This window comes from Mus caroli, unplaced genomic scaffold (genome assembly GCF_978045245.1).
Source record: "Mus caroli unplaced genomic scaffold, Mus_caroli_1 scaffold_14, whole genome shotgun sequence".
Taxonomy (NCBI): domain Eukaryota; kingdom Metazoa; phylum Chordata; class Mammalia; order Rodentia; family Muridae; genus Mus; species Mus caroli.
In genome coordinates this window covers 81,984,485-82,002,375 of record NW_028227269.1, presented here as the reverse complement: position 1 = coordinate 82,002,375, position 17,891 = coordinate 81,984,485, and the positions used below count along the sequence as shown (strand labels likewise).

Below are 17,891 nucleotides of genomic sequence, written 5' to 3'. Positions count from 1 at the left end.
GGACTCTCCAGTTCTCAGAAACCGACCGGGGAAGGTGGCTGAGATCAAGAAAACACTTCGGGAACAAGAATATTGAACAGCCGCGGAACCCAGAGCATTATTAGCAAACAGTGGAACACGAGTAGTAATTTCTTGGAGGAAACTGCAGCCTTCCAACTTTTTGCACTGCAACACGGTGGTGTACAAGGAGCTCGGGGGTTAAAAACCGCGATTTACAAAGCCCAAAGCTAATGAATGGGATTCAGTGGTTTTGTTGGCACTATGTAAATATTCTTGTCCAGGAGCGCAAACTCTGCAGTTATTTAGCAAAGTAGGGACTGCAACTAAGCGAGAATGCTCTCCCATGTTGTCTCCACGAGTTCCAATCTAAAAGGGCGCTACTAACACTGTACTGCCCCTTTAAGACCTGCTCGCTCTCGGGCTCTACAAAAGGGAGTGACCTCTGGGCTTTGACAGCTCCCCTAATAACTACCACCACGCAGGCCCCGCCCACTTGGCGACCAGCCGCGCCGATTGGCCGGTAGGCCGGTATCCCGTGCTCTGATTGGCCTGCCGCTTCCCCTGAGCGAACCTTTAGAACTCTGAGACAGACAATATTCTGTTACATTGTAGCAAAATGGCGACTGTCATTCACAACCCCCTGAAAGCGTAAGTAAGACTAAAAAATGTACATATTCCGCGTGGTTTCAATATGAAAAAAAGGCGCCTTGCGGAGCGCAGCCGGCGCCCGGCTCTCGCAGACACCTCCCGCTGCGCCCGGGCTCCTCTTTTCTTCCTGCTCTTACTTCTTCATCTTTTTTTTTTTTCCTCCCAGCGCGCAGAAATGTCAGGAGATGCAATTAACAAAAAGAAAATTGTTACATTTGTGTTCTGCTTAATTGGCTGACCAGGACCGGGAGGGGACACAGAGAGGCGGCGCCGGCTTAGGAGCTGCGGGGGTCGTGAGCAGCTCGGGTCTTCACGGTTCTCGGAGTCCCCTGCCTCTCCCGGCGCTGCGCGGAGCTGGCTGAGGCTGGCCGGAGCGCGGAGCTGGCTGAGGCTGGCCGGAGCGCGGGGCAGAGACCGCGTCGTGCGCTCGGCTGAGTCCTGCGCTCCAAACTCGAACCTTCCCGGCCCCGCTGCTCGTCCACCCGGGCGGGCAGACGGACCGCAGCGGCTGCGGAGTTTTGCAGGGCGTTCGCTCTGCCTTCCGAGCTCTCGCAGGGAGTTTGTGTAAACCTTCCGGAGTTGGGAGGACAGCGCGCGGAGCGGCGGGTCCCGGGAGTCCTGGGGCCCAGGTGCTTGCCCCGGGCTTTTCCACTCCGGCAGCCGGGGAGCAGGCAGACGCTCCGGGCGGTCGCCGGTGTGTCTGTGTATTTGTAGGCTAACTGGCTCTAGTAAATTAACGATCCGGGTTAACTTGGGGTTGATATGGAGGCAGGGAAACTGCAGGTCTTATAAATGGTGTGCTTGTCTGCTCTGGGTGAAAAGCCGAGGCGGCGGAGGCGGCGGTGTAGGGCTCTGGCGACAGCGAGGGGCAGGTGCCTCCCGGAGACTTTGAGCGGACACAGGGGGGCAGGCTGCGCAAGGACTCGCGGGGGCCGGTTCCCGATCGGAGCTGCCTGCCCGCCGGTCTTCCTTCCTTCCTTCCTTCCTTCCTTCCTTCCTTCCTTCCTTCCTTCCTTCCTTCCTTCCTTCCTTCCTTCCTTCCTTCCTTCTTCCAGTCGGTGGACTGAATATGAAGCCGCAAGTCCGCGGGTGATCGCGGAGCCGGGGGTGGCCTCGGAAAACTAGTGTGGCTCTCAAGGGGCGCTATTGGCAGGCATGTTGGCAGAGGGTGGATCCTTGGGAATCGCGGCGCGGCGTGGGCACCCAGTGGGTGCCCGGTGTACTAGGACTTCCCCGCCCTGATGAAAGCCTCTGGGAGTCGGAGGGTGCGCGTGGGTGTTTAGTGCCAATTCTTCCCGGAGTGTGTCAGTGGTTGATCTTGGCTCTTTTAGCTGCGCGCTACAGTGTCCCTGGCTCTGGGAGTCGAAAACACCGTTCGCTTTGGGGAGCAGCAGGGCGGCGGCGATAGAGTGTGCGTGGGATTCCTAGTGCCAAGAAACCCGTAGGGAGAACCCGCTGCGTTTGCACCAGCCAACAACCAGGAATAGGGCAGGGATGTCCCAGATCTCAGAGTTTCCACGAGATATTGCTGTAAAGACGGAGGCTGAGCTTGATGTGAGTTCCTGGCTCCCGTTCTCGTTCGGAAGCTCAGCTACTTTGCACTCGCGACAGCGTTTCACCGAAGAGAGAAATTGTTTTATGGCAGAAGAAATGGGCGTAACTTCCCCGTGTCCTCGCCGACTCCCGCCGCCACACCGCTGGGGCTGGGAGTTTCTCCAGAACCCACACACAGCTGATTTGCAATTTCCTCATTTCCAGCCGAAATCACGTAGCCGAGCTGATGCTGCTTGGTAAACTCAAGTCGGAGAAATCTATTTGCTATGTGTACAGGGTTCTTCATTGGCAAAGCGGCATCCTTGATGTCCGGGAGCGGGCTTACGCTCGGGCGCGCGCAGGAGCTCCACACTCCAGGGTTCCCCAGACCTTTCCACTTTTTTTTTTTTTCTTCACAGAAGAGTGCATGTATAAGAAATTGTGGGGGAGAAGGAACAGAGAAGCTAGAAGGTGGCCAATCAGTTAGTAGAATTAGTTCAGATTTACACTTGCATCCCTTAATAATTGGAAATACTTGCCGTGGGATGCATTTGTAAGTCCGTCTTGGCTCACGCACGCGGACGCTCACAGAACACCCCTGTCTGCCTTTCCTCAGAGCAAGTCGAATGGTCACTTATAATAACCGCCCCCTTTTGCATCCAGTCCTCTTCCCCTGAGGGCTAAGGGTGTAAATACTAACCCCAATCGGTCAAGCTATTTGCACCCTGGACATTTTAAAAACTCCGCACGCAGGAGCACACACGTCGTTACCGGGAGACTGAGGCCATCTGCTCTATTATTATTATTATTATTATTATAAAAACAACTTGTTTAATAAAACATCTTATACATGCCATTTGTTTCTAGAAGTTGCTGATCAGGAAACAAAACACACGTGAATAAATTATGCATGGGCCAAATTAGAACAAAGCATAGCAACCCAGCAAGCTGAAGGGATGGATGGGGGGGGGAGGGCAGGGAGGAGGAGGAGTGAGGAGAATGGTTTGGAGAGCTTATGTGTTTATCCTTGTGTGCCCCTCCTGACAATGAACCGGAGCTCCAAACCGCATTAGCATTTTCTCCGGGTGCAAGCAGTCTCTCTCGTCTTAAAAAGGCAACATCACGGTCGCCCCCTACAGAAGAAACTGGTCACACAAAGATTTCCTCTTGGGCCTGGGGATAAGCAGCAGTAGTTATGGTGTTGGGAAGAAGCCAGCTCGGGTTTCTTTCATGCCACCCTGTGTAGGGCTGTGCCTTAGACTGTGGGTCACTTTTCATCTCGCTAGCTTTTTTTCCACGTGGGGCATTCAATTATTCAATTCGCTGGATGACTGGATGGCTCAACTTGAATTTCTTTGCTTTGCGTGGGGTGGGGGTGTCCTCTGTAAGGTCCCAAGCGCCTGAAAACAGCCTTTCTTGGTAGTTTGCCTTTCTTCCTGGATGTCTTTGATCTCCCCTCAACTCCTCTTTTCTTCCTGGTTGCTCTCACCCCTTCATCTCTGAAGCTGACAGTCTGGCTTCTCCATTTTAGCCTTTAACTTCTTGTTACTGCCCAACAGGGTGTTAGAGGCAGAAACAGGAGCTGCCAGGCCAGATTAGATCAGACGGGGACTCTGCAGGTGGCCCTACAGCCAAGCAGTCACATCTGGACAAATAGAATTCAGAGGCACTGACAGACCTGTGTGATGTGTAAATGTGAGTTACCTGCTATTTAAATTAGCAGCTACACTGTCTGAGTGCAGACTGTTGGAGTCATCCTAAACTCCCGTGTACACAGAAAGTGAACAGGGATAGATTTGATAAAGGCACACGTATAAGTTACATGTTGTGTACTTGTCAATTTCTGTATACTTGGTAAATAAAATGCCTAAATAAAAAAAAAATTACCTATCTTAATTGGGCATGGTGGCACATGCTTTTAATCCCAGCACTCAGGAGGCTGAATTGGTATCCAGCCTAGTCTACATTGTGAGTTCTGGGCAGCCAGAGCTACATAGAGAGGACCTATTTAAAAAAAAAAATAGTTACTATTTGATGTGTGTGTGTGTCTTGAGCAGTTGAGGTGCTGGAGTGTGTGTGTGTGTGTGTATGTGTGTGTGTGTGTATGTGTGTGTATGTGTGTGTATGTGTGTGTGTGTGTATGTGTGTGTGTGTATGTGTGTATGTGTGTGTATGTGTGTATGTGTGTGTGTGTGTATGTGTGTGTGTGTATGTGTGTGTGTGTGTATGTGTGTGTGTGTATGTGTGTATGTGTGTGTGTGTGTATGTGTGTGTGTGTGTGTATGTGTGTGTGTGTATATGTGTGTGTGTATGTGTGTGTGCGTGTATGTGTGTATGTGTGTGTATGTGTGTATGTGTGTGTGTGTATGTGTGTGTTGTTAGAGGACATTTGGGATGGGTTCTTTCCTTCCACTATGTGTGGTCTGGAGATTGAACTCTGCTCAGACTTAAAGCAGACACTCTTACTTGCTGAGCCATCTCTCGTGCCCTATAATGTTTTTTATTATAAGATCTCAGTATACCAGTTTAGGTCGCTCACCTTCCCACCGTGTCTGCCAACAGCACTCTAAGCTGCACGATCTCTCAGTAACTTATCAAAACTCTGCTCGTAGCACTTAGCTGGGAATGCCTGCCACCTTCTGCCAGACTCGATCATGTACATACGTATCTATTTTTATAACTCCAGGCTCAGAGACTAATAAATGCTATTATCACTTAATTATTCTAGTTAGGGCTGTAACACTTTAATTGTTTGGTTATAAACAATGAGAAAAACAAACTATTTACTCACACTATGATTCCTTGTATACAGTTTCATCAAAACTCTTACTTTGTAAAGAGTCACTCTAGCTTGGAGGCACTTGTTGATATCTTTGCCTTAGTATTAAGGACATAACTCTAAGAGAAAGAAATGTTTACTTGTTCAATATTCAACACGGCTCATGTGTATGGATGGCGTAGTCAGGTCTTTATCTCTCTGTCCACTCTTTAATGTGGATGTGTGTTCTATCTAAAGTGGTTCGGGGCACGTGAAGGTTAAAAGCCAGACCTTACTCTCCCTGAGGCAGCCAGTTTAATTATCAGTGAGGAAGGGCCAGGGGCCCACATTCCTGGTCCTAATCTTGTCTTGGCTATTTTAGTTGGGGAAGGGGCAGTGAGTAGGGAGTAGTGGAGAACAGTGGGGCTGGGGCTTTGTGAAGTTGCAGCCTTTTATGGACATTACTTTAGTCCTTGATGGAAAAGGACCCTTGAAGCCAACAGATGCATGACCACTACCATGTCATCAGTGTTAAAATCAGTGTTAAAACAGGGATGTGGGGGGAGTTAAAAAGCACTGGTGATTCTTCTAGAGGACCCCAGTTTGGTTCCCAGCACCCACATAGAGCATCTCACAACTGCCCTACTAGCTCGAGGGATTTGACATTCCTTTTTGGCTTCTGCAGGAACACACACACACACACACACACACACACACACACACACGGATAAAGTGAATCCTTATTAATTAATTAATTAATTAATTTACCTTTTGGTTTTTAGAGACAGGGTTTCTCCGTATAGCCTTGGCTGTCCTGGAGCTCATTCTATAGACCAGGCTGGCCTCGAACTCACCGATCTACCTGCCTTTGACTCCCTGAGTGCTGGCATTAAAGGCATACATCAAAGTCTGACAGAATAAAATAAGTCTTTAAAAAAGCCCTAAAGTCTCCAAACTTCATTAGCACACATTATTTTTTATTTTTATGATATTTTAATAACTATTGTTTTGAGATGTCCATATCCACAAAGGAAGTCAGTTTCTGTCAGAATCCAAAGGGGAGGCATTGTCTCAGGGTGAACCCTTGAAAACTGTCCAGTCTGCAGACCCCCTTGGGGGCGGTGTCCCAGACCCATCAAGGCAACTGGGATTCCATGGTGGTTGACCTGGAGAGTTTACATCTTCCTTTGAGTCTTTGGAAGCATGCAGGAAGTTGAATTTAGATTTGTCAACAAAAAGCTGTAATATGTCTACATCCCCTTATATCATCGCCAAGCATAGGGCACAGTCATCATGCTTTGTGTTGAGCACATAACCCAGAAAAGATAGAAACTGAGACTGACACCCACCTTTCAAAGTGTAGCCCTGTTGGTGGAAGCTGGGTCATAAAAAGGTCCCAGGATCCAGGGGCCTGTTTATTATACCAACCTCAGCAAAATAACTTTTGCGGTTTTTGAGTGTTTTCAAAGTCATTGGAAGGCAGAAATGTAGCCAAATGTGGCAAACCTCAGGCCAAAAAAATCCCACAGGCACATATATATATATATATATATATATATATATATATATATATGTTATCTGCTGCCATTCTTCAACAGCAGTCTTATATAAGCATGAGCCTATTTTAAATAGTCTTTAAGTATGATGGTATTTAACAAGGAAGGACAAAGAGTGGCCTGGGGTAGGGAGGAGAGGATGGGTGTGTGGTCCAGAGATGACTGTTTAAGTGCAAGCGAGCCCCACAGGATGAATGCCTTCCAGTTTGCAAGTTTTCTTAGCTGCCGGAGTCACTGAGAAGGGATGGTGCGCGGTGGTGTTGGTGTGATTTGTTTTTCTTATTGGTCAGGTTACTGGTGTTTCACAGTCTGTCCGACCATATGGATGCACAGAGCTAGCCTCGTAAAACTGTCACCAGGAGAAGGTTTTCTTGAGGCCTGTGATTTGCATTAGAGTTTTAAAAGCCAGAGTTAGGAGGTGTTGCTGGGGAGGGGAGGAGCTAGAGAAGTGGAGTGTGGAGAATGTCTGAGCTGTGTGTTTGTGAACAGTAGAGTGTATATGTGGAAGTGTGTGTGTGGGGGGGTGTTAGTGGCGAGGGAAGAGAGGGAAGCTGATATGGAGGCTGAGGTCAGGGCTTTGTGGAGGTGGGGAGGGCTAGGGGTTCAGACTCAGTATCCCTAGGAATGGGTTCAGATAGTTGTCATTGAGTTCTCTAGCACTCAGGAGCTGAGGCTGGAGAACAATGGTGACACACAATTCTCCTTTAAGTATCCCCTCTATCCCTTCCCTTCCCTCCTCCCAGTCCGGACCCCAGGGACTCTGTGTTCTTGTCACTCTTACTCATCTTGATGACCTGCTGTTTGTAGTATACATAGTTGAAATCACTACCAGAGGACTCTTCTTGTTTCTCGCCCTTTTCCTACCATCATGGCAGCTTGTCTCAAATGCCGTCTCTTCTCACCAGTGATGACAGCAGCTTTGTTGACTTGGGAGTAGGGTGAAGAGAAAAGGCTCTGGCGTCTTACTCTTACACCTGTCCGGAGTCTCCTATTCCTTTATGAGGAGGAGACGCACTTGATTTCATGATTCCCTGGTCTAAAACTTCCTGATCATTGACTGGGTGTGGTGGCCACACATCTTTAATCCTAGTCCCCGGGAGGATTAGCCCACATTAAACACACTGATAATTGCTGGTCAGCCATTACCATTATTTCTAGAACTTTCTCATCAAGCTAAACAAAACTTTTTGTGTCCACATTAAACACATGTCTGGCTTATAGCTCAGCGATAGGGCAGAGGCTTGAATGGGCAAGGCCCTTGGTTCAGTCTTCAGCACCAGACAAAATCATTCCTTTCTCATACCCCGCTTTCCAGGAGCTCAAAATGTCCTTTTGCTTTCTGCCTAAGGATTCCATATGAATGGAAACTTGCTGTTTGCCCTCATGGGTCTGGCTTATGTCACTCTGCTCAATGTCTCGGATCGGACACCATCCCTGTTGCAGTGGGTCTGTCAGACCTGCATTCCTTTTTATGGCTGTTGAACGGATAGGCCACACTTTGTTTATCCATTTATCTGCGACTGCACTCTTGGGCCATTCCCATTCTTGCCTGTTGCAAATAAAGTTGCTATGAACATTTGTGGGTTAGTAGCGGCTCTAGTTCCTGCGTTCAGTTCTTTTGGGTAGAGGCCTGGGTTGCCTTTATCTTTGGACTTTTTACAAATCAGAGGCTGCAGTTATAGATGGTACCTGCTGTCCCCGCCATTATAACACCTCAAACAATGATAATAGTGATACAGAATTTGGCGCCTGCCCTACTCCTTCTCTAGGTATAGCACTAGTGTTTAGGGAGTGGTAATTGCCCAGGAATCTGGAAATCTCAAGACTTACTCCTCCCTTCTCTAGCTCCAGGCACGGCCCCTTGTGCCACCTTTGCTGTAAGGGTAAGAATTTCTTATGAGGAAATCTGTCACGATGGTGAGGGAGGGAGTACCTGGGATGACAGGCCAGATTGGTGGCTCCCTTGGGAGTTCAAGGCCAGCCTAAAGATGGAACTCAGTTGGTTGAGTGCTGGGTTAACACACGAAGCTCTGAGTTTGAACTCTAGCACTGCATAAATGAGGCATGGTAGTGCTTGCCATAGATCCCAGTACTCAGGAAGAAGAAGTAGGGGATTAGGAGTTCAAGGCTATCCTCAGCTACAGAGTGAGTCAGAAGTAAGCTTGGGATACACCAGATACTACACGCATGCACCCATGCACCCATGTACCCATGCGCTCGCACACACACACACACACACACACACACACACACACTCATATACATATATTGAAAAACCCCAGGAAATAAATAAACAAAACTGAGCCTATTTCTTTACTCTTTTCTTGCTCAAGCCCCTGTTTATCCTTCAAGGGCCCAAGGGAAATAAAACTTTTCAGGAAGTGGAAACTCCGAGTTTAAGGTATCCCTGGGAGAGCTGAATTTCCTCTCATGTACAGAGTCCTTCGCAGAGTCAGTGATAACTTAATCCATGATGTGTGTATGTGATGCTGGGGATCAAACCCCAGGTCTGGCCTGTGCTAGGAGAGTTTTCTGTTGAGCCACATACCCAGCATGCTTCTTTTGAGACCACCTCTTACCAGCTAGCTATATCCTGCCTGCCTGCCTCCTGAGTAACTGGGGTTAGAGGTCTGTGCCACCACGGTTGGTCTATTAAAAATTATCCAAAGACGTGTCACTGGCATCATATATAATCATTGTTTTTAATGCAAATCTTTTTTTATTAAAAAGATTTATTTATTTGTTTCATGTATGTGGGTATACTGTCGCTGTCTTCAGACACACCAGAAGGTGGCATCAGATGTCCATACAGATGGTTGTGAGCCACCATGTGGTTGCTGGGAATTGAACTCAGGACCTCTGGAAGAGCAGTCAGTGCTCTTAACCAATGAGCCATCTCTCCAGCCCTTTAATGCAAATCTTGCTCATCAAACTGGGACTCAAGTAGTCCTGGGAACTCAAATGGGTTTCACATGGTCTAGATTTGAAGCAGGAATGAAAATGAGGTCAAGAGAAACTCCCATTTCACCTTGGGAGCCCCAAGCTGAGTCCATCGACAGGACCAGCAGCCCTGGGAAGGGGGCAGTGGATAGAGGGGAACACTTGGGTGGTCTTGGGTCGTCAGCTAAGCTCTTGGTCCCTTTACCAAGATGAAGGAGCAAGAGGGTGTGAAAGGTGACTGGAGCCTGCACCTGCTGGTGAACAAGGAATGCAATCCGTTGATGTAAGAGTCAGTGAAAAAGGACATCTTATTTATAGAGAACTGGACATAAAGGCTCATGATGGGTTTGAGTCATTAAGTTACATGTTGGTTTCTAGTGTTGGAGAGGCTTCACCTATAATCTTGAAGCAAGCTACCGGGTCCTTTAGGAGTGAATTAAGTACAAAGTCATCCCTACTTCCATCAGACTCCTTGTAATGACTTTCCGTGGATCCCGTTGAGTCGAGCCGAGTGGGAGTGGTTTCACTGGATCTAACTTAGGAGCATCTTTCATCTTGTCCTGGTTACAGCCAAATGGCTTCCCCGTCTGCATCTAGAGGTATCTACTTCCTGAAGGACCTCTGGTTTCTTACTCGTTTGGTGGTGAGTGCCTGGGAAACAGGGGGCTAACTGTCCTCTCCCAGGAAGGCCACTGCCATTGGGGTAGGATGAGGTGGTGAGAGGGGGAGGCAACTGCTGCTGGTGATGGGGCGATGGGTCGATGGGGTGATGTGGGGGGGGAGGGTGGCTGGGACATTGGGAGTGGAGAGAATATATTCTCTCTTGCTAATTATTTTCCCTGAGGACTTAGCCAGTGCAGAACCATCTATTATCGTGGGAGTGCTCTATGGCGGTTCTGCCTGTGATGAATGCTAAGTAGAAACAAGCAAGAAAAATTAACAGGCGGCCGCTTCTGTCCACCTAATTAAAATGCATATCCAAGCGCATAAGCCCTTATGTTTCCCCAATGCGCGCACCCCCCCTTCTGATCCCAGTTCTATGGAGGAGAAAAACGCGTCCCTCCAATCATTTCCTTTGATTATGTTTTCATCAGGGAAGGGCTGAGGGTTTCCCTCAGAATTCAGAAGGCTTCCGTATTCTAACAGTTAAAAAGTTGCTGGTCTGTGGACTTCAATTGGGCTTGAAAATTCTGAGTATTATAAAAAATTTAAAACAAAATAATAAAATCCCCAAACTTTATTTGATTGCAGAAAAAAAGGACTCAACGGGGGAGGGGAAAAAAAAAAAGAGAGGCGGGTGTATTTTCTGCTGATTTTAGTTTTGTGTTAAAAGTCTAGCTTGGATTAGTAATGGGAAGTTTGAAAGTCTTTTCTGCCTTTGTTTTCTGTCTCTTCCCGACTCCTGGCTGCATCTTTTCCTCTCTGGGTGCTGTTTCCTCAGACCTTTACAAACCCTCAAGCTTTTGTAGAGAGGTTTGCCGAGACGATGTTTTATCTGCCGTTGCATTTGAGGACAGCCTCAGAAATGCCCCAAGTGTGTTTGAAACCAAACAATACTTCTCCATTCGTAAGGGGCATCCTCTAGTCCCTTCTTTCAGTCCATCATTCTCTCTCTAAAGAACAACTTTATTCAGCAGTCATAAAATATTTAATAAAACATGAAACTTCAGTCCCCGTGTTCAGTTCACTGTCACTGGCATCTCCGCGCAGGGCCCCCTCCCCAGCCCCTGTCTGCCCTCCACAGCAGCCCCAGCTGTTCATTTATCAGGGCTGGCCGGCTCAGCGGTGCATGGAGATTGCTTTTAATTAACTCTCTTCATTTTTCCCAATCTTCAGGGAGCAGCAGCCATTTAATGATTTTAATATTTTATCTAGATTTATATCCCCTTATTCGTTGTTGTTTGACTTGAGCATTTGTTCTTCCTGAATCGCTTTTAGATGGGTCTGTTTATTTGCCCCTGATCCCCTACCCTCAAGACCTTTCCCCAGGGTGGGAGGATGGGTTCCAGAGAAGGTCCACTTCAGTGGTGGGTCCTGTGATGGCTTGGATCATAGACTTTGCCTTAGAAAGCTCAAATTTCACTTGACTCTTAGATGACAGAGCTTAGGAGCGTTCTATTAAAAAGAAAGGAAGAAAGTGAAGATAAGAACGGAAGAGCAGAAAAGAGAAGAAGAAATTGTGCATTGCGTGTGGAGGGGGAGGTCCTTCTGCTCTTGTGCTTGCTCTGAAGGTGTGAGGTGGTGGGCAGGTGGCTCAGACCTGCTTCCCGGGGTTCACTTTGAGTTGTAGCTTCAGGTTCATCATCCCGCCCACTATAGTGTCACGTATATGTATATGTATATGTATATGTATATGTATATGTCACTATAATGTCCCGCCCACTATAATGTCACGTACAGTCCAGAGCTTTTTATTCTTAAAATAATAGATGGGGCCAGGCGTGGTGACACACACCTTTAGTTCTTGTATTCAGGAGGCAGAGGCAGGTCGATCTCAATGAATTCAAGGGCAGCTGGGTTGATGATGTACGATGTTCCAGGCTCAGCCAAGACTATATACTGAGACCTTGTCTCAAAACAAAACAAAACACCAAAAAGCAAAACATCCTAACAACCAAACAATAACAAAATTCCCCAATCTAACACCACCACCACCACCACCACCACCACCAACTATTCTTGCTGTGTGGCCCAGTCTGGGCTCAGGGGATCCTCCCCCAGCTTCTCTGTGGCTGGGACTAAGTGTGTGTGTCATCATATCTGGAAGAGTAGATTCTTGCTGCTACTAAGGGTGCTGCTGGCTTTAGAGCAGACTGGAGGTCGGTTCAGCCCAGTCTTCATGGCATGGACTGCTTCTTTATTTAGGCATGGTTGGGATCAGCTGAGCAACTTCTTGGGCAGATTAATTGCTGTGTGATCTAAAGGAGGCATTGAAGAGGCAACTATTGCTTTCTGCCTGCTACTGTGTAGTGGTGGGCAAACATGCAGCTTCCTGGCTCCCCTTCCCAGCCTCCTTTGCACCGAGGGGTGTGCACATTTGTCCAATAGCTCCACAGAGGTCTGGCAGACAGGCTTGCGTGCAGGCTTGTTTTTAGAACCAGCGTGGCCACAAAATGCCCTTTTGACACCGGGGGTTGGTGATATGTCTTTGGGGTTACCTGTTGCTAGGCAACTGCCAGCTAAAGTTTGAGCTTGATCTGGGGATTGCAGTGAATTACCCTGGGTGACTTATATCTACATTTAGGGACTTTGATTTGCAGTATTGGCCCAGGGTACAAGAGGCTGGGAAGACATTCTTTTTTGTAGCGCAAGGTTTTTAAAAGTCCAGGCCAGTGTCTGATGCCTGGTTAATATACACAGATGTTTATTTTGGTGATGAGAATGGTCTTTCCTTTCTATCTCCTTATACTGGAGTGTACCTCCGCTCTCTGTAGTTCTGCCAGTCCTGAAACTCTAGCTACCCTTTATACGCCAGGGACCCAGCTACACACATGCAAGAGACAGTGAGGGAAACTGGAACTCAATACTCAGCGTTTGCTGGGTATTTTCTGTTGACCTTTTAGTGGCCGTCACAGACCTTCAGGGGAATCTCTGGAAAGCTGTGGACCAGCTCCCCCGGAATAGATGCGTCCAAGTAGGAACCTCTGCATGTGGTTTCCTGGGGCTCACAGCCCTTGATGAATACATCTGTGGATTCCCCGCTGATGTCTGGGCTCTTGGGTGACAACTTCTACATGAGAGATGTGGGTTGAAGTTCTCTTCTCCCTTAGCCTCCGGAAGGCTGGGATTATAGGTGTGCATCACCACACCTGACTAAAAAAAGATGTTCTGAATCCCTGTGCGGAGGCAGCCCCCCTCTATCCTCTGACATCTCAGTAAGCCTCTTATGGCTGTTGTAGATCAGTAGTTACATGGTCTCCTAGCCTCAGCCTACCTCCAATGCACTGTTTGCCTGATCCCTCCAGACAGCTCAAGGGCTCCCTTTCCCCACTGTAACCTTAACTGACCATCAGAGGGTGGTGCTGAGGGTCCTTGGCCCCTCAGTTCTGCACATGCCTTTTCTCCCTCCATCATGGAGATACTCTGCTATGGTTGGTTACAGCATAAGGCTCTGGAAGGCAGTGACTGTGGCTGTGCTTTTCTGTCCCTAGGATCCAGCATAGCTGTCACTTGGCGAACAGCTGAGTGAATTGAAGCCAGGAGGTAGGTACACTGCTCCGCCTGTCTTTAGAATTGACTTGTTCTCGTTGTCTACTTTAACGGGAAAGGCATTCGGGAAAGGCAGTAGAATTCTCTTTAAACATTCTTTAATTTCAGATGTCAGGAATCAGACGCAGGCTTGGGTGTGCTGATGTGTGGAAGGCAGGGTTGCACTTCTGAGCCATGTCATCTGTATGAGTAGATACAAACAGCCTGGCTTTCCACTTTAGTGGGTTTTTTGTTTGTTTGTTTGTTTTGTTTTGTTTTCCCTTTTTTTTTCCCTTTTCGAGACAATGTTTCTCCGTGTAGCCTTGGCTGTCCTGGAACTTGATCTGTAGATCTAGCTGGACTCAAACTTAGAGATCTACCTCTCGAGTGCAGGGATTAAAGGTGTGCACCGCCACAGCCGTGGCTCTATTTTGGGGTTTTAAGATTGGCAAAAGTAGAAGGCATAAAACCTTTAATGGCTAAAGCAAAGGTTGAACTCTGAAGAGAGTTCACTGTTCTATCAAGCTCTGGAGATGACGTCAGTCCAGCCATAGTGTACTGATGTCTTTGTGGAGAATATCCTCTGCATGCTTTGATAGTGCACATGCCTAGGTGGGCTAAGCTCTAGTGACTTGATGGCCCTGCTTGTCCAGCGCTGGGTTGGACAATGAGCTGGAAAGGCTGTTCCGGGGTCCTTGGAGCACCTCCATCTTACATCAGGAGAGATGCTGACTTGGGGCTGTAACCCTTGCAGACCTTTTCCTGATCCTTCTGTGATGTGGAAGAAGGACTTCTGGGAAGTCTTATCCTTGTGTCTGGAGGAAGAGGAAGACCTGAGGAGGAGGCAGACTCTTGGAGTTAAACTTTTATAGCCCAGATTCTGGGTCTGCTGGACCTCCTCACCCTCACCCTTCTATGCAGAAGACTAGAAAACACTTAGACGTTGCCCCAAAATGCAGGCTACAGGAACAGAACTGTGCAAAATGCCTGTCACCTCCCAAAGGCCACATTTCATTAGCACCTGTGCTATGAGGTAACTCTACTCCAGCACAGAGTCAGTGGGAAGGGGCACACGGGGCTGTCCCCTTCCCGGCACTCATCTCCTTTCTGGGCAGTCATCCCAGTATAACAGATACGTACATATATCCTGTCCTCATTTTATCTAATCACACGTGTCTCTGGGGAGTGGGGAACCGGTTTGGACCACTCCATTTTAGATCAGTGATGTGCAAGGTTAGTTGGGATGAACACTGATCTATATAGACTTCTATGAAATTAGGGAAGTTCTTCAAGTTCCCTGGCTAAGAGCCTACTATTGGCATTGTTTGCCTTCCCAGGGAGTAGAGATCCCAGCCAGTGTCAGGGGAAGAAGTGGAGTCTAACTGGTTTATGAGTCTAAATTTTGGAACCTTTCTGAGACCTAGCGAGATCTTAAAGCAATAGGACTCTTGTTTTCCTAGTTTATGATCTGCCAAACTGAGAGGACCCAATAGCATTGGCCCCTCTTCCAGTGATCACTCATTCTTGGCCTTTATCTTCCCATAATGTCTTCAGTTTACAGGGCAATGCAGACCCATAGAAGCTCTGATGGATGGGATTGTCTTTACTATTGCCCAGGGCTGCCCCAAGTGCCCGTCTCCTGAGTTACCCAGACGAACTGGTCTAAATGCTGCAGAGCTCAAGAGAACACCCAGCCCTCTCTCTAAGACCCCAGCCAGCATTCTTGGGCAGCCCTGTCTCCCAGCCAGCATCTCTCCTCGGGGCTCTGCTTCCTGCAGCTTCTCAAATCCCCAAGAAGAAAAATCCCACCAGTAACTCATTGACTTTTCTTTTGCCTTCTGTTTCTTATTTCATTCTCGACTCAGAGCTAAGCTGCCCCAAGGCCCTCTGAGCTGCAGATCGAGGAATAATCCACTTACCACTTCTTGCCAGGGTTCACACCTCCAGCCTCTGCTTCCTTTGGACTCCTCCTCGTCTGGTCTGCCTCTCTTCTCCATTCTTCTTTCTCCTTTGCTCCGTGACTAGCGTGACTAGCGCTAGCGTTGCTGACTGGAAGGATTAAAGGGGCATAAAAGGGAGGAAAGGGTACCCTTCCTTTGTCTCTAAGGATGGTCTGCTGGATCTATGAGAGGGGAAGTGAGAAGGAACCAACAAAATGAGAGCAGAGAAGCTGTGGGAGGTGAGAGGCTATGAGGTTGTTCCAGGCCAGGAGAGGTCTTTTTCCTTTCCTTTCCTTTCCTTTCCTTTCCTTTCCTTTCCTTTCCTTTCCTTTCCTTTCCTTTCCTTTCCTTTCCTTTCCTTTCCTTACCTTTTTTCTTTTCCTTTTTTAAAATAAAATAAAACAAAAACATATCTTTTAAATATTTTAAATATTCTTTTTAGACAAGGTCTTACTCATGTAGCCTTGTCTGGTCTGGAATTACAATGTAGACCAGGCAGGCCTTGAACTCACAGAGATCCACTTTCTATTGTGCTGACCCTTAGCTGCTGAGATCACCATACCCATCCGGCACATTATTTTAAAAATCAAATTTGTGCTTTGATGGTTTTGAACATGCATGTAATGATGTGCTCTGGTCACTCCTCCAGTCCCCACCCCCTGACCACGTCTCACTCTGGTTCCCTTCCAACGAGCCTCCCTCTCGTTTTCATGACGTTTTGTCTTGTTTTGTGACCTGTCGAGCGTGAATTCGAGCCATTCACCAGAGCTTGTAGACTCAGCAGTGTCTACACCACCGAGGGCAATGACTCCCCCTCCTCCGGCATCCACTGACATCATTCCTTACGGAGTGGTCTTTTCAGGCAGAAGCTTGGAGGTTGATGGGTGTCTATGGCACTCCACCCTGAGCTGGCCCAGAAGTCAAACATTGTTGGGCCTGGTTAGTGCTTTATGGGGAAGAAATGAGAGCCGTGGGTGAGATGAGGAGAGACCGTGGGAATTGGGCAGGCTCCATAGAAAGTGAGGCCAGAGGCCATCACATAGGAAAGAAAGGTGGATGAGGATATTGGAAGCATTTGTGTGACTCCATTGAGGACCCCCCTTTATTTTCTGGGATAAGGAAGATGAGGTGAGAAGGGACATGGGAAAAGACAGAAAAATGTGGGGTGTACAGAAGGCGGTGGGAACTCTTCCCCAGGCAAGGCATAAGCATGCATCTGTTTGGGACAGTTTCTGGAAAACACTCAAACGAAGGCACCTATGGGATGCTGGCTTGGTTGACTACAATTCCTGGTCCTCCAGAGAGATGGACTTTCTCCTTCCAACCACTCCTAGAAGAGTTAAACTGGATCCGGGTCTTGGGTTCCTATGCCATGTGTTCTTTTTAAAAAGGAACTTTAATATTACACGTGTGTGTGTTTATGTGTGTGTACATGTGCATACTGTCTTGTACTGCAACTTGCATGTGGAGGTCTCTGGCAGTTGGTTCTTTTGCTTTACCATGTGGGTCCTGGGGATCGAACCCAGGTCACCAGTCTTGGTAGCAATCCACTTTCCTCCCTGAGCTATCTTTCCTGCCCCTGTTATGCTTCTGAGTATTTTCCAGGGTGTCTTTCAAGGGAAGCAGGGATTATGGAGATGTACCACCAGGCCTGCCCTGGTGTGAGCCATCAGTCCCTCTGGATTTGGGACAGTCCTGTCTATCTGCAAAGATAATCTTGCTACGAAGGGCCGAGCTTGAGGGGTAGAGCCCAGTCAAGTCCTGGATTGAAGACTTAGATGTGGAGCTGGACTTGGTGGTGCAAACCTTTAATCTCAGCACTCAGAAGGCAGAGGCAGGCCAGCCCTTTCTACATAAGGAGCTCGGGGACAGCCAGGGCTACCCAGGGAGACCCTCTCTCAAAAAATAGAAAGGCGCCAGGCAGTGGTGGTGCACACTTTTTTTTTGGCGGGGGGAGGGTTCGAGACAGGGTTACTCTGTGTATCCCTGGCTGTCCTGGAACTCACTTTGTAGACCAGGCTGGCCTCAAACTCAGAAATCCGCCTGCCTCTGCCTCCCAAGTGCTGGGATTAAAGGCGTGCGCCACCATGCCTGGCTGGTGGTACACACTTTTAATCCCAGGCAGAGGTAGGCCGATCTCTGAGTTCGAGGCCAGCCTGGTCTACAGAGCAAGTTCCAGGATAGCCAGGGCTACACAGAGAAACTCTGTCTTGCAAAAATGGTTAAATATCTCCCCTCTTTTGTAGTTTTAGTCTTTGCTTTTATTTATTTATTTTTTAATAAGACAGAGTCTCATATAACTATTTCTGACCCTCATGGCTCTCCCCA

At 48.0% G+C, this 17,891-nt stretch overlaps 1 protein-coding gene across 2 annotated transcripts in view; it reads left to right on the top strand.

Annotated features, from left to right (window-relative positions):
* The first annotated feature begins 551 nt into the window (after window positions 1-551).
* The window catches only part of Dpf3 (double PHD fingers 3), a 278,116-nt gene continuing 260,776 nt past the window's right edge, over window positions 552-17,891 (top strand). For both annotated transcript variants that reach the window (XR_015045240.1, XM_021178797.3), the window contains exon 1: window positions 552-648. Coding sequence is in view for 1 of the 2 variants with exons in the window: in XM_021178797.3 (XP_021034456.1) it covers window positions 617-648 (32 nt within the window). In the remaining variant the exon portion in view is untranslated. The remainder of the gene's footprint in view (window positions 649-17,891) is intronic.